The sequence below is a fragment of the Salminus brasiliensis genome, chromosome 22 (assembly GCF_030463535.1).
Source record: "Salminus brasiliensis chromosome 22, fSalBra1.hap2, whole genome shotgun sequence".
Lineage (NCBI taxonomy): Eukaryota > Metazoa > Chordata > Actinopteri > Characiformes > Bryconidae > Salminus > Salminus brasiliensis.
Genome location: NC_132899.1, coordinates 21,926,513 through 21,948,869, shown reverse-complemented (window position 1 = coordinate 21,948,869; position 22,357 = coordinate 21,926,513). Strand labels below are relative to the sequence as shown.

The 22,357-nt window shown below is 40.9% G+C and overlaps 1 protein-coding gene across 5 annotated transcripts in view; it reads right to left on the bottom strand.

Moving 5' to 3' along the window:
* The window catches only part of arhgap23b (Rho GTPase activating protein 23b), a 58,127-nt gene extending 36,042 nt beyond the window's left edge, over positions 1–22,085 (bottom strand). For 3 of the 5 annotated variants that reach the window (XM_072666874.1, XM_072666877.1, XM_072666875.1), the window contains exon 1: positions 4,866–5,123. In XM_072666874.1, the coding sequence (XP_072522975.1) occupies positions 4,866–4,919 (54 nt within the window). In that variant the 5' untranslated portion in view covers positions 4,920–5,123. Of the gene's footprint in view, positions 1–4,865; positions 5,126–21,655 lie in introns of those variants that run through there. The other 2 variants (XM_072666876.1, XM_072666878.1) reach the window with 2 other exon arrangements.
* Between the last annotated feature and the right edge of the window lie 272 nt (positions 22,086–22,357).

Sequence of the window (22,357 nt, the reverse complement as noted above, 5' to 3'; positions counted from 1 at the left end):
ATGTTGGAATATTGAACTGAGTTCAATATTTGGTTGACCACAAGTTTGCATGTAGGTTATTCCAGATGAGGCTTGTATTTAAAATATGTGCTCCAACTGCTCTGTACATGCCATTGAAACATTCAAACCGTGTTTGCACCAACAGCAATTATCTGGCATCGTCCCACGGTTGAACACAGTATCTTTAGGAGATAGTGACAGATTTCTTATCTTTTCAACAGCTAATTTGAATCTGTATCAAAGAAAATGGTAATGTCCTGCTCTACAGCAGACAAATTCTAGAAAAAGTCTAGTTCTTTAAAATAAGCTTGTTTACATTTTTATTTGATGTCATCATTCTAGAAACGGCCACTGACCAATTACATTAAGCAAGAAAACCACCGTAGACAACTGACCTAATTCTATTGGCCTAATTCTTTGTTAAATAATTACTTTGTTAAAAAAATGTTCCCTCACTCTTTATTCATGGGGAATATGAAGGATTCTTTATATTCCATATAAAACAAATGACAGAAACAAAGAACCCTTTGTCTATGACTTGTCTATGTGTGTGTGTATTCTGGTCTATTTTGTAACACAAAAAACCTTTAATAAAATATAAATAAATAAGATTATGTTCAAACAAGCCATGACAGATTGATAGGCAGGACTCACTTAAAGTCCTGACTAGGATTTGGCTTAGATTCTGAGAAGGTCATGACTGATCAGTAAGTCAGTGATGAGCTTTGTAAAAGATCTCTTCCTAGAGCACAGTGTATTCCTGGGAGGCCCATAGGAACACAAGTCACAGGGCAAGGGCATCCCTCACTGCCACTTGGGGAGCTCACTGGATTAGCTTAATTGCAGCAAGAGCTTCTCTTGGCAAGCTTGAAGGACTGTCTGCTGTCTCGGATACACACACACACACACACACACACACACACACATGAATGCACACACAGGCCGCCAGGGGCCAAGTTAATTTTTGGAGAAAGTGTGTAATGTACACAGAGATAACTGACAACTCAAGGCCTTGAGCCCATGGGAAAAATGGGCTTCTAAGCTTAATGTCAACAGCTTCTCACCTTTGCTGTAGTTAAACGGGCCACAGCAGATTCATGCCTTTTGGCAAGAGACTCTGTAATGTAGATGAAGGAACTCAAGACATCAGAAGAGGTTATGGAATAGCCATTTGGATGTAACGTTCGGTAAATAAAGGTATGGTGGCCATAGACTGATGCTGCCATTGTATGCTGTCCTCATGTCAGCACACTCAACAATTTATAATAATAACAGATAACACTGGACATAAACATTTTTTTCTGGAAAGAATACACTATGACAATACAGGTGCAAAAAATGCAATGTGTATTTGGCAGTTTACTTAATCATGCCTGAGGGAGTTGAATTTTCAGGGCACAAAAAATCTGGATACCTTATAATGTCAGTCAGTCATTTTAAATTTCTTTAGATTTTAATTTTACACTTCAATAGTTTTAGACACACATATAAGAGCATATCAGCTTTCCATTGACATATTTCCTAAACTGAAAGCAGTTTCAGCAGTTCCTGACAGCAGGAAGTCATAATCTTAAAATACATCAATTCAAATTCAGACCATGCCATCAGCCCATGATTGTTAGAGGAAAGAGTATGACAGTAAGAAGGACAGGACCTGGCTAGATGTCCAGACTCCCTTTCAATTAATGGAGCAGAGAGATATGACTCTGATGACTGTTAAAAAGAGGAGACGGGGTGGTGGTGGTGGGGTGCAAAAGCATGGGATATGGAAAGTAGATTTGGACATTTATAGGATGTTCGATTGGGAAGAGGAGGCACTCCAAACTTCAGTTATAACTTCATATTGCAGTACTAATGTTTATTACCTTATACTTAGTTTTGTGTGCTATAGCATCAAGTTTTTGTAATGCAACAATTCTACTGTGTGTTCTGAGTGTGTTCAAATTCACCAGTTCGTTCTGTATTGCTGTCATATGTCTTAGTTAAAACAGAGAGGGGCTCCTCTCAGATTCCTCCATGGCGCAGCTGTTTAAACTTTTGCCCTATTGTCAGGAGGTCATGGGTTCAAATCTTAACGGTGCAAAAAAAACTGTTAATTATTCACATGTTTGATGGTAGAATTAGGCTGAGGAACTTTTTTGTGTTCTAAAATCCCACATATTTTCATAATTTATTTAATGGGAGAGATATGATGTGGCCCATATCATCAGTCAGTATTGGTGACTTGCAGTTTTATTGGCATTGCCAAAAAATATAACCAAGTCAGTCACTCTGTCTTAGTCATGTCCTCAATCCAGCCCTCAATTACACATCATGGTTTACCATCCTTTCCAGCTCTCTCCTTAATGTAGCACATCAAGGAGACATTTTGACCCAAAAAACTGTTCAGCAAGGAAATCAGTTACATAGTGTAATAACAAATATTTAGATTCCTTTCAACACTGGAGTTCAGTCAGATGTTTGAATTACTTTAAACTGACCGTTTGCAGGTTTTAGGTAACTTCTCACAAACTCCACAATGACAGCCTGGCTGCCTGTTGTAATAGCTTGTCATTAAAAAATAAAAAATCTAACCTGTTCAGCAAATAAAAAGCCATGCAGCATCACTTTTGAATCCAATTTTGAATGAAGCCAGTGCTTATCCTGGGAACACAACTCTTCAGTCACACTCTCTTCAGTTCAAACTCTTAAGATTCTTTGGTTTGAATGAGGAGATAAAGACTTAGTTAGTAGTTCTCCATATTTGCAGTAGCTTTCACAGTAGCCACTGGTATCAGCGCCATTAGCAGCACCGCGATTGCTCAGGTAACCAGCAAATGGGGCTGGACCCCTACTCAGAGGCCTAACCTAAAACCTACCAGACCATTTTTTTTTTTTTTTTTTTTTTTTTTTTTTTTTAATGAATAAATTAGACATCGCTGTGATGGTCTCATCCATACACTTTTTTTTTTTTTTATATTTGTCCCCTTTCACTCTGAAACACTACTGCTTTCAATTTAAAGTAACAAACCATAAAACAAAAGTAAGGGCTGCTGCTTTAAAGTAATTCTGCAAATTGTAGACCACCACTGTGGAAATGGAGGGAGGGGGTGAAAAACAGCAGTCTTTGCTGCTTTCTCATGCCCAAAAAGTGCTTAAAGGCCTAATGTGGACCATATACAACTTTATGGGTCTGCATCAGGTTCCAGGGAACGAGAGGATATTTTAGAAAAGTCTCTCCACCCTCTTTCTGAGAATTTAGGCCCAACTGGAGGTTTCTGGCACTAAGGTCATGCAGCGTTGAGCATGAGATCGTCATAAAGTACATTTAGTGCAAACTCTAGCATAGCTGGGAAAAACAGCTGTCTAATGATGCTGGGCCAAACGGCGACAATAAGCTGTAACCACAGCCCTGCTAAAGGGAGTAAGGCTGCGGCTGGGATAAACCTTCCCAGGCCTTCTGAAGTAAACTTGTGAGCAGCATGGTCCCTCCCAGATGCAGTAAAAAGCCTTTTCTGCTCCATGGAGAGAAAAATGTAATTATACAGTAACTAATCCAGTCAGCAGAGTAAAGCCAAACATGGAATTTTCAACAGAAGACTGCAATCGTAGTGCCTTGACTCACTACTAACATTAGGTAAAAAAATGGACTGCTATTACTGTTGATGATAAAGTGCATTAAACTACAACACACACACACACACACACACACACACACACTCAAAACACCACCTGAAGTGATTTAAAAGTGAAAAAAGCAACCCACAGGCGAGGCTACACCCTCCCAGTTATCGCTCAAATGTTCCACAGAGCTTTATCATTCCAGCTGGTGCAATACACCATCCCACATCATCCCACTTAATGCAAAATACAACACTACAGATGGGCCTGTAAGGGGAGTTCCAGAGCCTGTTACCCAAGTTCTGAAGTATGAGAAGGATGCAGCTGGCCACAGCAAGTGCAAGCTCCACAGTACAGTGCAGAACAATAAGCATTGACACACATCTCTCCCCCTCTCCTCTATGGGGGCATGACCAACGGCCACAATGTCCCCTCTGTCTGCCTCTGTGGGCTGACATATGGAAATTACACTACTGGGGCGCATGTTTCCCTTCCACTCGAACGTCTGATGGAGATTATTTGCTGTCGTGACATACGGCTTTCATTACTGGTTAGACTGGCCGACAACCCACATACATTAAACAGCATGTCACACATCTGTCCATCCTACTAGGTGGACAATGCAATCTCAGGGGACAGTGGCTCTAAGCAGTAACATCTAGTTACACAATATGTCCAAATATATCCAGACATTCCTTCTAACTGGTCATTTTGGCTACGTCAGGTCTCCACAGGAAAGGAGAAAAGTAGAACGGCACACTTCGGACCAGCCGTGATTATCTTAATATAAAATAAAGGTCCCTTAAATGGTTCTTTGTGTGATGCCTCACTGTCTGTCTGTAATAGAGGTGTGGAGGATCTAAAGAACCTTCACATGAAGTGACCTCTCGCACATCTCTGTTAAAACCTGGTTCTTCTGTGGCACAGAGGGGCATAAAGCCTCCTGCCATTGGCCTGAGGAGCAGTGGGACTGTCTTCTCTGGAGTGATGGAGCTGGATCTAACACCCTTGAGCTGGCATCCAACATCAGTACCTGACCTCACTAGCGCCCTTGTGGCTGAGTGCAATCAAATGTAGTGTGAAGCCTTCTTAGATGAATAGATGCTGTTACTGCAGCAAAGAGGGGACCAATAGCCTTGATTTCAGAAGAACCGTTAGATGAGCAGGTGCCCACAAACTATTAGACATCAGGGGGGAGTGTGTTACAAAGACCGAGAAGGACAGAGGAGAGCTACAGGCAGAAGTGTAAACGCCAGTGAACTTACTGCAGTTTGTGTGAGCGGGGGTATTCCAACAAGGCAGAAAGCAACTCCATGCATGACATTTGGGAGGCTGTAGGACCGCTCAGCTCGAATCTGACAGACCGACGGGTTAAACACCGAACCGAGTCGTTCCGGTAACTCTCAGCTCCACACGAACACGAACACGAGAAAAGCAGCTGCTCATGCCTCGTAGGTCTGTTGTTTTCCCGTGAGTGAAAACACAACAGCAGCAGCACTCGATATAAGCCCTTCTTTTTCTGCCCTCTCTCCCTCTCTCCCTCTCTCCCTCCCCTCAGCCGTTATTGTAAACTGGACGCGAACTCCACAAACATCCCGCCCTCCGCTCAGTGGGCGTGGCCATCGCCGCACAACAGCTCCGCTCAGCCAATGAGCGTTCAGGTCGCTGTTTACATACGCGGACATGAGCCGACTGCTCGCTTCACTACAGCGCTGAATGGAGCAGCGCTGAAAATAGCTCTGCCCAGACACACACACACACACACACACAGAGGAAAATCACACACAGATGGCGAAAGTTTGTCTTAAATACACATTTAGAGCTGCCAGTGAAGCCCAGAACACAACTACTGGCCATATAAAAGTGAGTAAATAAACACGCAGTCTAGGATATGTCCACCCCGAGCCAGGACAGTTATTTTAAATGAGCTTTAAATAGATGGTTTGATGGATGGATAGATAGACAGACAGCTAGATAGACAGACAGCTAGATAGACAGACAGCTAGATAGACAGACAGCTAGATAGACAGACAGCTAGATAGACAGACAGACAGATAGACAGACAGACAGATAGATAGATAGATAGACAGATAGATAGATAGATACTTCATTGATCCCAAGGTAAATTTAGCATCCAGCAGCATTACACAGTAGTACACTATAGGAACAGGTACAGACAGGACACTGATACAGATGCAAATACACATACTAACACAATAAATAAATGATGAAATTTAGAAGAAGGTACTCTTCTAAACAAGATGATAAACATCCAGTTTGACAAATAGAAGACATAAAGAAATAAACTGGCTTAGTGAAGAATAACATGCCGTAAACATTAGTCCAGTACAGCTTATAATGAATCTTATAGTGAGTATATGCACCTGCGCACTTGAGCATAACTATTGCACTCAGTCCGTTGATACCATAAAGGTGCCCCACAAACTGTATTTCCTTGCTATGGTTGAAAGATAGTAGAAGAGAGTTCAGTACATGGAACTGATCTACCATGAATTTTAATTTAAAACCCCAAAAGTGCTTCATAACAGTCCTGACCTGTTATATTACCTCCCAAAATTTACACACACTCAGCCCAGTTGATAAAGCCCTAGTGAAAACTGGTGAAATGGTAAACGTGACAGCGACTTCAGGAGACTATAGTGTTGCTGATACTAGAGAGCAGCACTTTGGCTTCAGACACTAGTTATGACTAACCAGCTTTACTAGCTAACAAGCAAACAAGGCCCAATGAGCTCAATCAAATCTAGAGTAGAGCTTTCTTAGATGAATAGACACTGTTACTGCAGCAGAGAGGGGACCAGAACACTTGATTTCAGTGAGCAGGTCCCCACGAACTATTAGACATGCAGGGGGAATATGTTACAAAGATAAAAACAGAGAACAGCTACAGGCAAAAGTGTAAAATTTGGCACCCGGGGAAGTGCAAGCCAGAGGGGCAAATTGGCAATCTGTGCTATGCTATATATATATATATATATATATACTGAGAAGAGAATGTATCAGCCCTTTGTTTGAACTAGTAAGACTCTTTTAGTTGATTTTAAAGCTCAATACGGCTGAGCACCTACCTACCTCACCAACTATCTCTCTATTTATGTTCCAACACGTGATCCTAGATCTACAGATGCTGGTCTTCTGTCTAGAGCCTTCCCACATGTGAATTACAGAAAAGTGGAGAGGCCCCTATCTGTTGTTCTTCTTCAATTCTACATATTAGGCAGCAAGTGAATTGTGAGTTATATAGAATATAAGTAATAAATAATAACTAATATATATATATATATATATATATATATATATATATATATATATATATATATATATATATATACGTAGAACCCTTATAGTACAGCTCAGCTTGTGATTCAAGTGATTCAATGATTCAAGACACATGGAAGCCCAATGCTGGTGGTTTTATGCCCCTCTAGTTGACGCTTGACACTGGGCATGGTGACCTTCTGCTGCTTCTACTGCCACTTTTTCTATGTAGTGTATACAAGATGTGTGTGCAACTGAACTGACCTGCCTCAGCAACAACTTCACCTTAACATACATAATTGAATTCACCAAAAAAAGGAGAGTCTGAATACTTTTTTGGGCAGACAGTATATGCCTTGTTCTCCAGTTGGACTCTCAAAATCCAGTCTGTGGGCCCCTCAATCACACAGAATTTACCAGTTGCTGCTGGAGCTCAACAAAGCAGCAGGTGGGCATTGTGCAGCAATGAATGATACAGTGCCCGTGACCCGCTGATTAACCTCTGACACAGGCAAGTGCACATGCACACAAATACACATTAACTGTTGTAAACTGTAGCGAAATGCTGCTGTGTTAGACCCAAGCCTAACCTTAGCCACAGCAACCAAAAGGAAATATTTGGGTTTTTCTTACTATTAATAAAAGCAGCTTTTTTCCGCAAGAATGCATTTTCTTTGTGGGAAACAGTCAAATGTCCCCACAGCATCATCATTTTCATGTTTTCCATCATGCTGGGAATATCTGGCTCTCATAAAAAGCTAAAGGCACACACACACACACACACACACACACACACACACACACACACACACACACACACACACAAATGCAGTCATTATCCAGCATTCTTGGCTCTATATATTGTTTAAAAAAGTGCTGCCCAGTTCCATGTAACCATGCTGAAAACATTTAAACACCCAGACACTATTCTTACTGAATGATCCTGAATTCCTATAGACTGCAAACAACCAGACAAAGAAGAGGTCTAATACTAATTCAGAGAACCGAAGCCGCTGCCTCGCTTACTCTGGCTATCACAGGATTCACTTGGGAATGTCTGTAATGCAGAAAAATATGCAAAGACATTTCCATAATATACTTTAGGATGTTTTACAGGATACATTATCATTCAAAAGTTTGGAATCACTTTCTCCATGGTTTGAACCCTGTAGCTGCTGGATAAATAGACCAATAAAAATGCTTTAAATTACTCAGATTAAACTCTTATTTTACATTGACTTCCATATAGAGTTATGTACGTTTTTGTCTTCTCCTGTGAATTCACAATTTCGGAGATACATGTTTTTCATTTGACCGCAGCGATATACAATAATAACTAGAATAGAAACTGGATACAATTGTGATTTAATATAGCATTTAAATTTGATTGTCTATTCAGATGATTTTTTTTAGATGCAACCTAGCTTGTAACTCACTCATTTACATCCACGCTCCTAAAAATAAAGGTGCTACAAAGGATTCTTTGAGCGATGTCAAAGTGGAATCGTTTTTGGTTCCATAAAGAATCGTTTTTTGTTAAAGAGATGTGAGTGTAAAGAGCCTTTACTTTGACTTCCTTAAACTTTAAAAAGGTTATTCACAGACACATCCCTTTTACAAACCAAAAATGGTTATTCTATTGCATGGGTATTTAATTAGAATTCAGTATGGTCCAGTTAGAGAGCGTTTCCTCAAGCCAAGGTTCAGAACATCATAATGTCTGACTTGCATTATGATTCAGATCCATATCCTGTATGTTGAAGTAGCCTGATAGTTATATCAACATTTTATGCACTCAAACTAAATGTCTAATCAGTTTACAAGTTACAAGTACAATTTTGTATCATGGCACTCATCATAATGCACAGATCAGATATTTACAACCCATGTGATTTTTCCTAGACGTTTCCTAGAAAGCTATAAAAGTTTAACTGGGTATAATAAACACCTATGTCAAAAAATGAAATAGTTCTCGATTGTTTACTGGTTGTACTGTAGGGCCAAGGTCGAATAGGACATCTGTTTTTCAATAACATCACCCACAAACCCTTTGTAGCACCTTTTTATATATATATATATATATATATATATATATATATTTTTTTTTTTTTTTTTTTAATAGTGTGGCAGGGCTGATGGTTCCTCACATAGATGTTGGTACTCAAGAAGCTGTTGGTGCTTTGAAACAGCGACACTGTGTGTCCTTGTTTGTCAAACTGCTTGCTAGACATTTGATCCCCACTATTGAAATATGATGAATTCTGAATATAAATGTTACTGTATTACCATAACTCTCTAATAATGATGATAATTCTCTAAACATACTGATTAAGATTTGCTACTCTAAATATGAAACATCTATACATTATTTTTCTCTACCAGCTGCTTAAATGTAAAAAAGTGTGTAAAGGTAAGTGACAGTTGGGTGCATAAATGCACAAAAGCATAGTATGTGAAGGAGATATGTACGTGTGTACGTGTGTACGTGTCCGTGCGTCGGCCACGTCCGTTGGCCTGTCCACAGCGGCGTCATCATGGCCCTAGGCTGAGAGTGGAGCTCAATGAAGCGAGACTCCATTTTGAAGCTGACATTACGTGACAGCCTCCCAAGGGCAAAAGATACACACACACACACACACACACACACACACACACACACACAAATGCTTGTACACGCTCAACATAATCACAGATACCTATTACATAACTAACACTGCATGAAAGCGCAGTGGAAAAGAAAGGGGGGAAAGCATTAATAGTTACTGAGTTTTACGCATCAGCTGATGTGCTTCCGGACCAGTTCACAAACTACACACACATATATCGTGTGCACACCATACTCAGGCATTCCTTATTCACAAAAATCTCCTACTGAAAGTATACTCTGTAATTAAATAATCAAATACTTCTGCTGTATTCACTCTACGAGGTAGTTTTTGCAGTTGCACCTCTCACCAGTAGAGGTCAGTAGTAAATACAGGCTGAGAGGCAACAAAAGAGGCCTAACTTCTTCCTGTCATGACTTAGTCCAACTTTATAATTTGTAAAACATTTAAAAGCTCTTCAAATGCCATGCTACATTTGTCTCCTTGCATTTTTAACAAGTCCTTAATGAAGTATTTATCAACCTAATATCTCCCTGTTGCATCTGTAGCATACTGTCACTTACCGCAGACTATGTTGGCAGTGGCAGATGCTGGTTGTGGTAATTGAGCTTTACATCACCTTGTATCTCCAAAGGAAACTGACAGGAGAGGGACAACCAAAATGTTATTTTAATGTTATTTTGTGTGGGTTTTTTTTTATAATATTTGTAGTTATTGTACGTTTTTGAATTTCATTATAAGTTATAGTAGACCATTTTCCCCTTTTTCCATTCTAAAGAATGTATGATGAAAATATAAGAGACGCTGAAAATCAATAGACAATAGACAACAATGGGAATACAAGTTTTTGTTTCTGAGAACAATAGAAATGCTAAACAACATAGAGATAATGATGAAAAAGAACAACAACCTTCCTTTAATATCAGAGACATTTTGCTATTCTTCTTTTTCTTCTTCATCTCAACAGTGGTTGTAAACCACAAAATCGTATGGGCAGGACTAAAATCTGTACGAATTATCCTAACACCCCCCTGTCCCACAAAAACAGCCTTGGTGGTGTTGGGGGTGGTTTTAGTCTAGACACAGGGTTAGAAAGTGATGAGGAATGGAGGAGGGGTCTGGAGGGAGTCGGGTGGGACTGGATTGGGGGGGGGGGGGGGGTCTTTTGGGACGATGAATGCCACAAGGCCTCCTGACCTTCATTCCAGGACTACCATGTCACATAACTCCCATTACAGCCACTTAGTCTGGGATGACATTACACCTCAAGGCCTGATTTTTGACCTGAGACAAATAATAATGCTACCTGAACAATGTTAACCACCCCAAGCCCAAGAAAGGTCTGTCAACAGTCTCAATTACAGGCATTTCACTATCTTGTCGCATATTCAGACCTTTTTAGGTTTTCTCTGGGATATATGTCTTGAAACGCCATGCACTAAATAATATGTTTATTTGGGTAGGCTGCTATTTAACCCTCAGCATACCCTGCATGTACTCCACCACAATGAATAAGTTTAAAGAAATTCTTTATACATTTACCCTCTCTGGAACCAAGTATATACAAGCATTTATATGTTCATGTATTTTATGTAATAGCTCACAGTACAGTACTTGTAGGAGACCTTAAAGTGCCCAAATCATCTTAAAATTTATTTATTATGACAGCAATTGTTCACTTTAAGTGGATGCAGTCATGCACTCGTCATTGTCGCGAAATAACTGGCCTCCCTATTATAGCAACCCTTGAACACAGGGTCTGAATCGGCCTCAACAAACTTGTAAGATAAATGATGCATGAGGAACTCTAAAGGCAAACAGGCTTGGGAGAGAGAGAAGCACTGCCAAGCTAAAGGAGAGGAACATCTGCCCTGTTGAGGCGTGGTGAGGACAGTGAGGGGGGCGTCCATCTGTCTATTTACAGAGTGCCGGGGAGATATCCCTAAATATATAATCCACTAATCCAGTCAGCATGCCAGTGGTGTACGCGTGCATGCACACTCTGTCCACAAGAGGGCCTCAGAAAACACGCTGGGGGCCTTTGGGAAGCGTACCGCTTCTCACGTGCTGAAGAAAGTATGTTATAAAGCTGTCAGTGAAATGATTGCATTCTCAGAAAAAAAGTGCTTTCAGAGAAGTGCTTGACTTGCTTTTTATTGCTGTGCTGTGATCAAATTAAGGCTGACTGCAGAACAGAGCAGATGTTTGTTAAATAATCATGTTAAGCCATAATGATGAGTCTGCCTCCTAATTAAGACAATATTTGTTTCTGTGTGTGTGTGTGTGTGTGTGTGTGTGTGTGTGTGTGTGTGTGTGTGTGTGTGTGTGGCCAGGCTGATGTGAGTGTGTTCTAGTTGTGCAGTCAATCATACATGTTTATGGGCAGCAAATAGCTGATGAGTGCAGGCGGACCACCGCAGGGTGCTTATATTGGCCCTCCAGAGAGAAAAGGAAAATTCAAATTACTCAAGACTAAAGATGCTTCACGGAGCACCCTCCAATCAGAGACTTACGCTTCGGCATATTTAATACCTCTCTAGAATGGAAATATTTCCTTGGCATAGTAGAATAATGAGTTCAACTATGAAAATCTGACATTACCAAAACAGAGCTGTAAAACAGGCCAATCCCCAAACCCCATAACTGTTACATAAGAGTCATGACTGACACTTATATTTACACCTAACAATTTACATACAACCAGCCCACTCTCCAAAGCCATTTAGGCTAAACTAAATGGTTACTTCAGGGAAGACAGGCGAGGGGCCGTATCATGGAGTATGGAAGCCAATTTACCTCATTGCCAAAGGGCCATGGTGCAGCGAGTTATGGCATTGCTAAGGGACTGTGTCAGCAGCCATGAGCACCACTAATGCTAAAAAGCTAATGCTACAGTTAAAAAGGCTAATGCTAGGCCGAAAGGCAGACTAGAGCAGGGATAAGGGCTGACCGGGTACGATCTATTCAGCTAGCTAACCGCACACCATGACAAGAGGACCCATGGAGGAGAGCAACACCATGTGGATGTCCCTGGAGCCTCTGTATTCAGTGATGTTCAATGTTTGTAGGACAAAATGTAGCATGGTTGATAGCGGTGATTTTTGAAAATGCAGTTTAGATCCAGAGAAGGACACTTTCTAAAGACATAACATGACTTCAGTATTCCATAGTTATCATTACAAAAAGCATCTGGTCTTGTTATTTAGCCACTGTTGCTCATTGTGATGGTTTGAAATGTGCTCTTATCAGATAAAACACTCAAGAACATTAAATTATTATTATTATTATTATTGTTATTATTATACAGTATATTCAGAATATGATTTTAACCCTGCTTACAGTTTTTAATAATCCCAGGCATGGTCACAGCTGTGGCTCAGTTCAGCACTGATGAATGCTCTTCTGAGAAGTTAATGGATAATCAATATGAACATTAACGAGTTACGGGGGTGGTGTCTGAGGGTGGCTCTGTGGCTTTTCTGCTCCCTTCTCGTGGCTCAGTGCATCTTCAGCTCATCAGATGCTCCTGCTCATCTGGTGACCCCTCCCCCCAAGGCTCTATTGCCACGCCCACCCAGCTGATAATGCCCTGTTTACGCAAGCCCTTGCTCTGCCACAATGCACATTAATGAGAGTGTGAGATTTTGGAACAAAATTCTCGTTGGCATTGTGGAGCCCCAGCTAACACTAATCCCCTCCTACAACAGAGGATAACCCAAATTCTGACAATCTAGCCACAGCAAGGCTGCTAGTTTCTACAGAAACACAGCAACAAAGCCAGTGAATGCATAATGGGGAACACTCTCTTAAATTAACCAAATAAATACCAACTAATATTATAAACAAATTCTACGTATCACATATCAATGTATTAAAATGTGATCATAATATATAATAAACTATATATAATATAAAAACTATCCATTGTCCTCAACATTGTGACAAAATATCATGATAAATAGACCACAAATCTCCTTTACAGAGCCTTTACATTGTGTGAACCTATAACACTAGACTAGCAAATTTCAGCATAACAGTCTGGTGCATCTGGAGATGTGATATAGGTAGCTACACTGTATGGACAAAAGTATTGGGACACCTGCTCATTCATTGTTTCTTTCAAAATTAAGGGTATTAAAGAAGAGCTTATCCTGCTTTTGTTAGAGTAATTGTCTCTACTGTTCAGGGAGGCTTTCTACTAGATTTTGGAGCATTACTGTGAGGATTTGCTTCCATTTATCAACAAGTGTGTTGGTGAGGTTAGGACATTTAGGATGATTACCACCCCACTTCATCCCAAAAGTATTGAATGGAGCACCATCCTTCCAGACAAGACAGTTCCACTGCTCCACAGCTCAAAGCTGGGGGGGCGTTTTACCCCTCTAGCACACACTTGGCTATGTTCATATTGCATGGATGTGAATGGTGCATCTGCCATGTTGTATTTTTTGCTGTTCCATTAAAGGAGACATTTGCTAAATTAAATGTGACTCACTACTTTCGTCAGTGATATCGTCATCGCGATATCCAACCTCTTGGTCTGGTGGAAATCAAGCAGACAGACAAACAACAACACCACGTGGTAGAAGACTGCGCGTACACACTGTAGACCTCTCCGTAGACCCGCAGTTGTTATACAACAGCTTTAATCCGCCGTCCTTAAGCTGCCGCCCACAACTCCCACTACCCACTATTTCCCTGCTTCTAACAGGCTGCCCCCCCTCCACTGCTCTGCCCTGCCCTGCCACTAATACCCCTCTAATACACATGCACCCCCACATGCACACATACACACATGCCCACACACACACATTAAACCAACGACCATCAAGCCTGGCCTGCCTCTCCCTAGGTCTGTAAAAGGGTAAAAATAAACACAATATGGTGAGCCATGTTTACTTCCTGGAAACACCCGCTTTGTTTTCTTGGAGGCCCTGATCATTCATTTTGGGGGGCCAGAGCCAAGCGTTCCTTCACTATGACTAAGCTCACATATTTTACAGTCCCAATGCTCCTGAACTCTCTCTTTCTAGCACCCTTTTTGTTTTATTCCTGTTGCTGTGCAGCAGTCAACATCACGTGTGTCACACGGCTCAAACAAGGCTTACGCTGTACACTATATATACATATCCTGAGGACCCTGTTTGAATAGTCACACTGGACTTCATCCACTCCGGGGGACTAGAAGTCGCTGCTTTTGTCCAGGTCCATCTCACAAACCCATATTTACCCAATCACAGTTGTATGTAGTGTGACAAGGAAAAATGCTATGTACCTTGTTCTTATTTGGCTCATAAAAATAAAAGTGCTTCAAATGGTTCCTAGAAGAGACCACTTTCGGTTTCATAAAGGACCATGTTTGGAATTGAGATCTGTGAGTGTGAAGGACCCTTTCAAGAACCTTCACTTCATATATCTCTATTACAAACATGGTTCTTTATGGATCCAATATTAGTTCTCCCATAATGATGAGTTATACATTGGATGAAGTCCCCTACTGTCCATTTACTATTAGCCACAATAGCACATGGTCTGGCTATTTCTTTAAGCAGACATAAACATCATGTGAAATCAGTGGTACAGGCATTTAGGACAGTTGCACAAGCTGGCGCTCGGCTCTCCCAGCCCGGGGTGACATGGCACAGATGGAGCTCCATCACTTAAACATCAACTGCCCACAGCACAGCATGCAGATGATGTCACCGTGATCCCCTCTATCAGTCTAAAGCTGCCATCATTACACTGGCTCTTGTTTTGCCTGGAGACATGCCTCCTATAAAGCTGTCCTTTAATACAATTAAAGGAATAGTTCTGCAAAATCATCCGAGGCTGGAGCTATGCTTTGTCGCCTGGTTTATTCCAATATTTGACAGTGTGTGAAAAGGTGCCAAAGGATTCATATACAGAGTATATTAAATGCTTAGATGTGGTATTACAAGCCTATTTACAACCCTGTTATTGTGCCTCAGAATTCTATGTACTTCTGTACACTGCGGCGGTGGCAGTACCCTGGTTGCCCAGTTTTCACCCAAATTTGAAATCATTGCTAGTTTAGGCTTATCCTATTACATGACCCTACCAAAATTCGGTGGGATAACGCTACCACATGCTTTCTCTGAGTCACATAAACACTCACTACATCTGCTGCTAACGAAACATCATTGAACAGTTCAACACACTTGTAGAAGAACACTAACAAAGTTATGCTTTCTTGGACTCTCAGCTAGGCCTGTCACAATAACTATTTCTTTTGGACGATATATTGACTCAGGAATAATTGCGATGAACAATATTACTACCATTTTTAAGATAATTCTATGCCACTGATATAATGATAATATAATTGCATAATAATAATAATAATAATAATCATGCAATTATACCATTGTAAACATCGGCACTCCAGCTCATTCACGTTAACTGTGTGAAAGTCTCTCTTTGCTAATTAAACACAATGGGCAATATTTAGGTCAGCAAAAATTATTGAGGACATATATTGGACAATATATTGTATGATACGACAATAACCTCTAGGATCAACAATCCAAGGATCAGCAATTAGACAGCTGCGCCACTAGTGTATATAGTGTATATAGTGTTATATTCACAGGAAATATACCTAAACTGTCTTGTTTCTTCACATATTTAGAGCAGCCTTGCTGCTTGAGTGCAAAGCTGCAGAAGCGTGAGACAGTAAACATGTCATACCAACAACTTTTGGTGTAGAAATACAATATGTTTGTTTGCTTGCTTGCCAAATTATTTAAGAGTAGTGTAAAGTCTGGACCCTGTCCGAATGGGTCAGAAATAAACACAGAGTTAGTGTTGAATGATAGTCAGAAAAGCCTTGCTTTAGAGCCAAGAGATGAAGCCAAATGCCATTTCAGATCATTAAAATCTCATTAATGCGTTGCACAGATGCCAGCTGAGCACTCCAGACACTTTTGGAGTGAGAAATAAAATAGTAAAACCAAACAAGACATTCCTGAAGATATAAATACGCCACCTCACCCCACTGCAAACTCGTACAGGGGCAGGCCAATTAGCATGAGAAGCCCAGGCAATGTATCTGTTCCTCAGAAACAAGCTTCCACAGTGAGCTATTGCAGTCGATTACACACTGAACTCCACAAGAGTCAAGTCATTTAAATAGCTGTTGACTTCTTGTTTTGCAAACACAAGAATAGTCTTTGTACTGCAGTATTTGGATCTGTGTGTCTGGGTGTATGAAGGCCCTTCTGAGGGCGAGAAAGAGAAAGTTAGAGATATAGAGGGACAGCTGTGGACCAAAAAGAGCAGCAGTATTTCTCAGCTCTCACTTGCCATTTGTTGATCTGTCAATCACTCTTTAGACAGTTATGCACGGGCTTCAGTGCTGCCACTTTTAACCGGAGCTCGACTAGCATCATGACATGAGTTAGACAGAACTGGAACAGAGCTTTGGAACAGAGACTTTTCCAACAACCTCATTATAGTTCCACAGGGACTTTAGTTAGAGTCCAGCCTGCAGTCCACAGATCATTACAATGGATAAACAAACAGAGATCCCACTTCTTTGGAAAGTAGTTTAAATGGAGGAAGAAAAACTTCATTTCTGAAACTGCTTACACACATCAATCAGTGCAGTCTGGAACAAAGGCACTGAGATGTTCAGTTAATGGGCTCCTGTTGCATTTTGTTATAAGGCCTGTTTTGAGTAATGAAATATTTGGGATTCTGGGACACAGTACAGAGGCTCTTTAAAAGACTCTCTGAAAGATAGTCTGTGGAAAAAATCTCATATGCTCAGTGCTCCTCTTATCCTAAACAAAAATGTGGTGATTTAAGTGTGCTTCTTCAGTTTCGGAGTGAAGCAACATACTTGATGTGGCTAAGAGGTAATAAAAGTCTATGTAAACTGCAAGCCCCAATCAGCACACGTGGCTTCAAACCACCTTAAACCAGTATCTATCTCAAATAGATACTGATGCTTTAGCAGAGCTCAGTAACACTAAGATAAATAACTGATCAGCACAGTGATTTATCAGTCTACTCAGGCTTTAGTAGAGCTCAGTAACACTGAGATAAATAACTGATCAGCACAGTGATTTATCAGTCTATAACATTTAGTGTGGGGTGAAAACATAATTAATTTATGTATACTGAATACAAATTCCTAATATTTGTAGAGCTGGGCGATGGAAAACCTTTATATCATGATATTGAAAGACATTTTTTAAAATACACAATATTTATCACAATATTTTGTCATGTAGACAAAATGTACTAACAGTGTAAATTTTTTTAAAACAATTTTACAAATGCTCTACCATACTGAGTATTGTGATTTTTACTCAAAATATGCTTTACCCCAATGAATTAAATAATACTTTCTCTGTAATGAAATGTGCAATTAATCGATAGCCGACGATATCCATGATACACTAATAAAAGCATATTGTGTACCACGATAACATTTATCATGATACAATAAAATATTCTCATATTGCCCAGCTCTAAATACTTGTTTTCTGTTATAGCCCATCTTTTTTGGGTGGGAATAAGATAAATTAGAATTTCACTGAATCTTTCCTTTAATTCAGTGTAATGATCTGTTGTGTGAGTGTGGGAAAGGGAGTAGAGAGATAGAAGGCCTCTAGGGTGTGCCCACCAGTTATAAAGATACACAAAACCCAGCATGGGGATCATGACCCATTAGTGTAGCTTGTGTGTGTATTTATACACACACACACACGACCCTTGGAAGCATTCAGCAATAATAAAAAGCATGCCATAATTATGTATAACTTATTACTGATTTGTATCGCAAGTAAACAACCATAGACATGCTGTGATAAATGCAGATCCTGAACAGGTTGATCTCATACTGTGTTTGTGTTTTATGATTTGAATTTGATGAAGTTCTTAAGATATTTCTGTTTATGTTTGTCATTACTTGATAAAAGCTATAGTAACAGAGTAATGTGAAAAGCTGAGTGGAACCTGTCCATACTGAATGTAAACTTAAAAGTAAGTGTGTAACTATGTAATTAATCATATAATTACACGTAATTACAGTGGAATTTTACAGTTACACAAAAGAAAAAGATCACAGACCAAAAAAGACAGAGAAACTGCAAAGCAAAAGACTCAGTTTTAGTGTAAACTGTGAATCTGGAGACAGTGTGACTGATGTAGATGATAAAGAATGAATGAGGCACAAAGAGAGGGAGACTGAGAGCGAGCGAGAAAGAGAGAGGGAGAGACGTAATTGCCACAACAGTGGATTCGAGCAGCAGGATGAGTCGTTTTGGACCCTTAAGGCAGAGAGGACCCAACTACAACTACACAGGACGACTCAACCTCTAACCCACACACACACGCATATACACTTTCCACTCACATAATCGCCCTGCGCTTCTGCACTGAAGTACATCGCTTCCGATAGGGCACCCTCCGCTCTTTCACTCTATCTCCACATCTCTTTTCTCCTCCCTACTTCCTCTCCGCTCTCATTCCTTCAGCTCATGTCTCTGTTCTGCTCCCACACCATCTCTGCTCTGCTCCTCCTCTAACAGTTCTTAAATTCTCTCCGAACACATCCAGTGCTGCTGCTATTTCAAATGTGTGGAACGGAAAACAACTTTCAAGTATCAGAGAGTGCTCCAGTGTCTGATGGGAACGGCTCTGTCAGCATCACTTCATATTCCTGCTCTTTCCACTCTTATGTTTAAAAACTCTTCTTGCCTTGGAGTGTCTGACAGCCCCAAGTGATGTGGCCTTTGCTCTGTCCTGACAGGCAAAAGCAAAGCAGCTCTGAAGTTCAGCTTAGAATAGGCCGTTCTTCAGAAAAGTTGAGATTACGCTGGGCAGCACGGACCACCCATTTACTTCGAACCCTTAGAAGAATGGGTGACAACAGGAGGCTGGTGTATGTGGTCAAGCAGACAGGCCTTCTGTGCAGAATCTAAATGTTCACTGCTCATCAATGCCATGTTTGTGGCTTTGTGTAGAAGAGGAGATGCTATAATGATTATTTCGGTCAATTCCCAACATCCAAACAAATGCCAAAAAAAGACTTGCTGTTGATGTCAATTGCTAGAGGGATATAAATGAGTTGGTGAAGCATAGTGAGTAACCTAGCAGATGCTTTCCTTATTGTAAACTAGGGTTCGATTCCCTGGCTGGGCAAGCACACCACACTCCACCAAGAAGAGGTCTTGGCCAAGACTCCTAACAGTACATTTGCCTACCTGTGTAACAAGATTCAAATGAAAGTCGCTCTGAAGAAGAGTGTTAGCCAAATGCCATAAATGTAAAGGTCACTGCATAACTTACCATGTATTTAAATATGAAATTACACATTTTCACTGTAATGAAAAGACTCAAATCTCCAAAAATGGCATCTTTAAAGTAGAAAAAAAAGTAAAAAAAATGTTGTCAAATGGGATTTTAGTTTTTTTTGTTTTTGGACAGTGATGACGTACATTTTATAGCAAAATGAGGGATAAAACTTCTGACTTTCACAGATCAACTACATGCCAATAAAATGGTTCTGTGTAGAACTAAAAAGGGCTTCTTGACTTAACCCTTCTGTCGCCATAAAGAATGATTGTGAAAATGTTTTACTTGAACATCAACAAAACCATTTCAGCAGACAAGCACAAATGGTTCTTGCTTGATTTAATGGCTCTTTATGTACAAGTAAAATCACTGTGAGCTGTACAGAAGAACCCTATTTTTAAGGCTGTGAGAGCCTTGCCCTGCCCAGTTCAGTATAAAGCTGCCTAGTTCAAAAAGTGTTCTATTTCATGAAGCACATCGACAAAACACTTTTGGTTTCCTAAAGAACCTTAGCAGATGTTTCTTTAAAAAATACTAAAAGCACTTAATGGAACAACTTTTAAAGAGACCAGAGGTGATTCTTCTGTGGCATTGCTCCAAATCGTCTTTTTTTTGACACTTTTTATGAAAGTAATTCAGCTCAGTGTGTCAGAACATGGAAAATTTTGACCTCAACAAATCAGTAAGACAATAAACCGGCAATGCTTATATCGGGCCTTAGCGACTCACTCCTCACACCACGAGCCCACAACAGGAACACAAAAAGAGGTGGGTCCAAGCTGCGTGAGCCAAGTTTCCCAATGCATCCTTGACCCCACGTCGTAATGAGGCTACAACAATCACTGCAGGGCTGTTTTTTTCTTCCCCTCCACATTCATGGCCACTGAGGCAGTTCCTGTCCCCTACGCTCCAGAGACTAAAGACTTTACCTGGAAAGTCTTAGTCTACCGCCTTTTAATGATGATGATGATGATGAACTCAGGCAATTTCCATGAGGTGACCCACTGAACAGCAAGTCTATACTTCAAGGGAGAGAGAGATCTGCTGGGATTTCATGTACACACCCTTACAACGTACACACCCTTACATTCATATAACAGGGTCACGTTTATTGGCTCACTCTGCACACTTCCATGGAATTCTAGAGATGATTTTCCAAGACATCTCCATAAATCCATATATGGATTGTTTTTGGTATTTAGGCAGCAGATCGATTGGATTTGTGAGGCACTGAATTTTGCATCACTAAACTTGCTTGAAATGCGTCCTTCATTTCCACATTTAGAATACATCTATCATATATTATATTATTATAGAGGGCTCCATATAGTGCCAAAAGAGGAGAGCCATTTGACCATGTCAGGCACTATTAATGGGACTATATGGTTCTTTAAGTGTTCACAGTTCTATATAGAACCATCACTTTTACTGAAGAACCCTTGCAGAACCATTCTGTAAATGGGAAAGACGTGCACATATAAAACAAGGTCATTCAGTCATCACTTTTTTTTTTTACAGTGAGCTCCACACACAACCAAACACAAAATTTAGAACTGCAAAGCTGTTCAAGGACAGTTCTGCCACAAGAAATACAGAAAGCATTTGGCATAGCATAGTAACTCTCCCTCCTTTTTTTTTTCCCTGTGTAGCCCCTCTTCCTCCACCCCGGCTGCTGAACACACTGTTGCTCCAGCAGCTGCCAGCAGGGCTCACCGGTAGGTACGCCCCTGGAGGGTAATGAATGTTAATGCTACACGCTCTCAGGGCGGTGTACCTGCTGTGATATCCGTGTGTATGTGTGTATATGTGTGTGTGTCTATAAATAAAAGCCACCTCCACCTCCTTACCTGGGCCATGTCTTCATTCAGTGAGCTTGGTGAGGCTTCCTAGACGCTGACATGGCAGTGATCCTGCACCGTTCTCTTCACACACGCGCGCCAGGACAGGGGACACACACTCCTCTTCCAAAGCAGCATGCTCTCGCCCCTTCTGTCTTCTTTCTGTCTTCCTGAGCTTCTTTCCTCCTATCTCTCTCTTTCTGTCAGCCAAAGCCCTGTGCAGGGTTCCTCTTGAATTCAGTTTCCCCTTCTCCCCCTTCTCTCTCTCTTTATGTTTCCCTTTCTTGCTCTCTATGTCACTCACTCTGTCAGACGGCAGCAGAAGAGGGACGTGTGTAATCCTCCTTTTCTGTCTGCTGGGGTCACAGGGACATCGTACGAGCGAGCCGCTCTTCCACACACTCTCCTCCTCTCACTCGTTTGCTCGCTCCCTCTAAGCTGGTTTCATCTCCGTGCCTCGGCTCAACCCTCCTCTCCCTCCCTCCCTCTCTCTGGCTCCCTCCCTTTCCCTTCAGCACCCCTCCCCCTGCATCCCTTCTTCCTTCCCTCCTTTCCTCTGATGGTACAGTACACACACACACCGCATTACCGGCTGTGGAGAGAGAGAGAGAGAGAGAGAGAGAGGGAGAGGGGGATCAGAAGGATAGTAAGAAGTCACATGATCAGATGATAGTGAACACACTGGATCCCCCAGCAGCTGCCACGCCCATC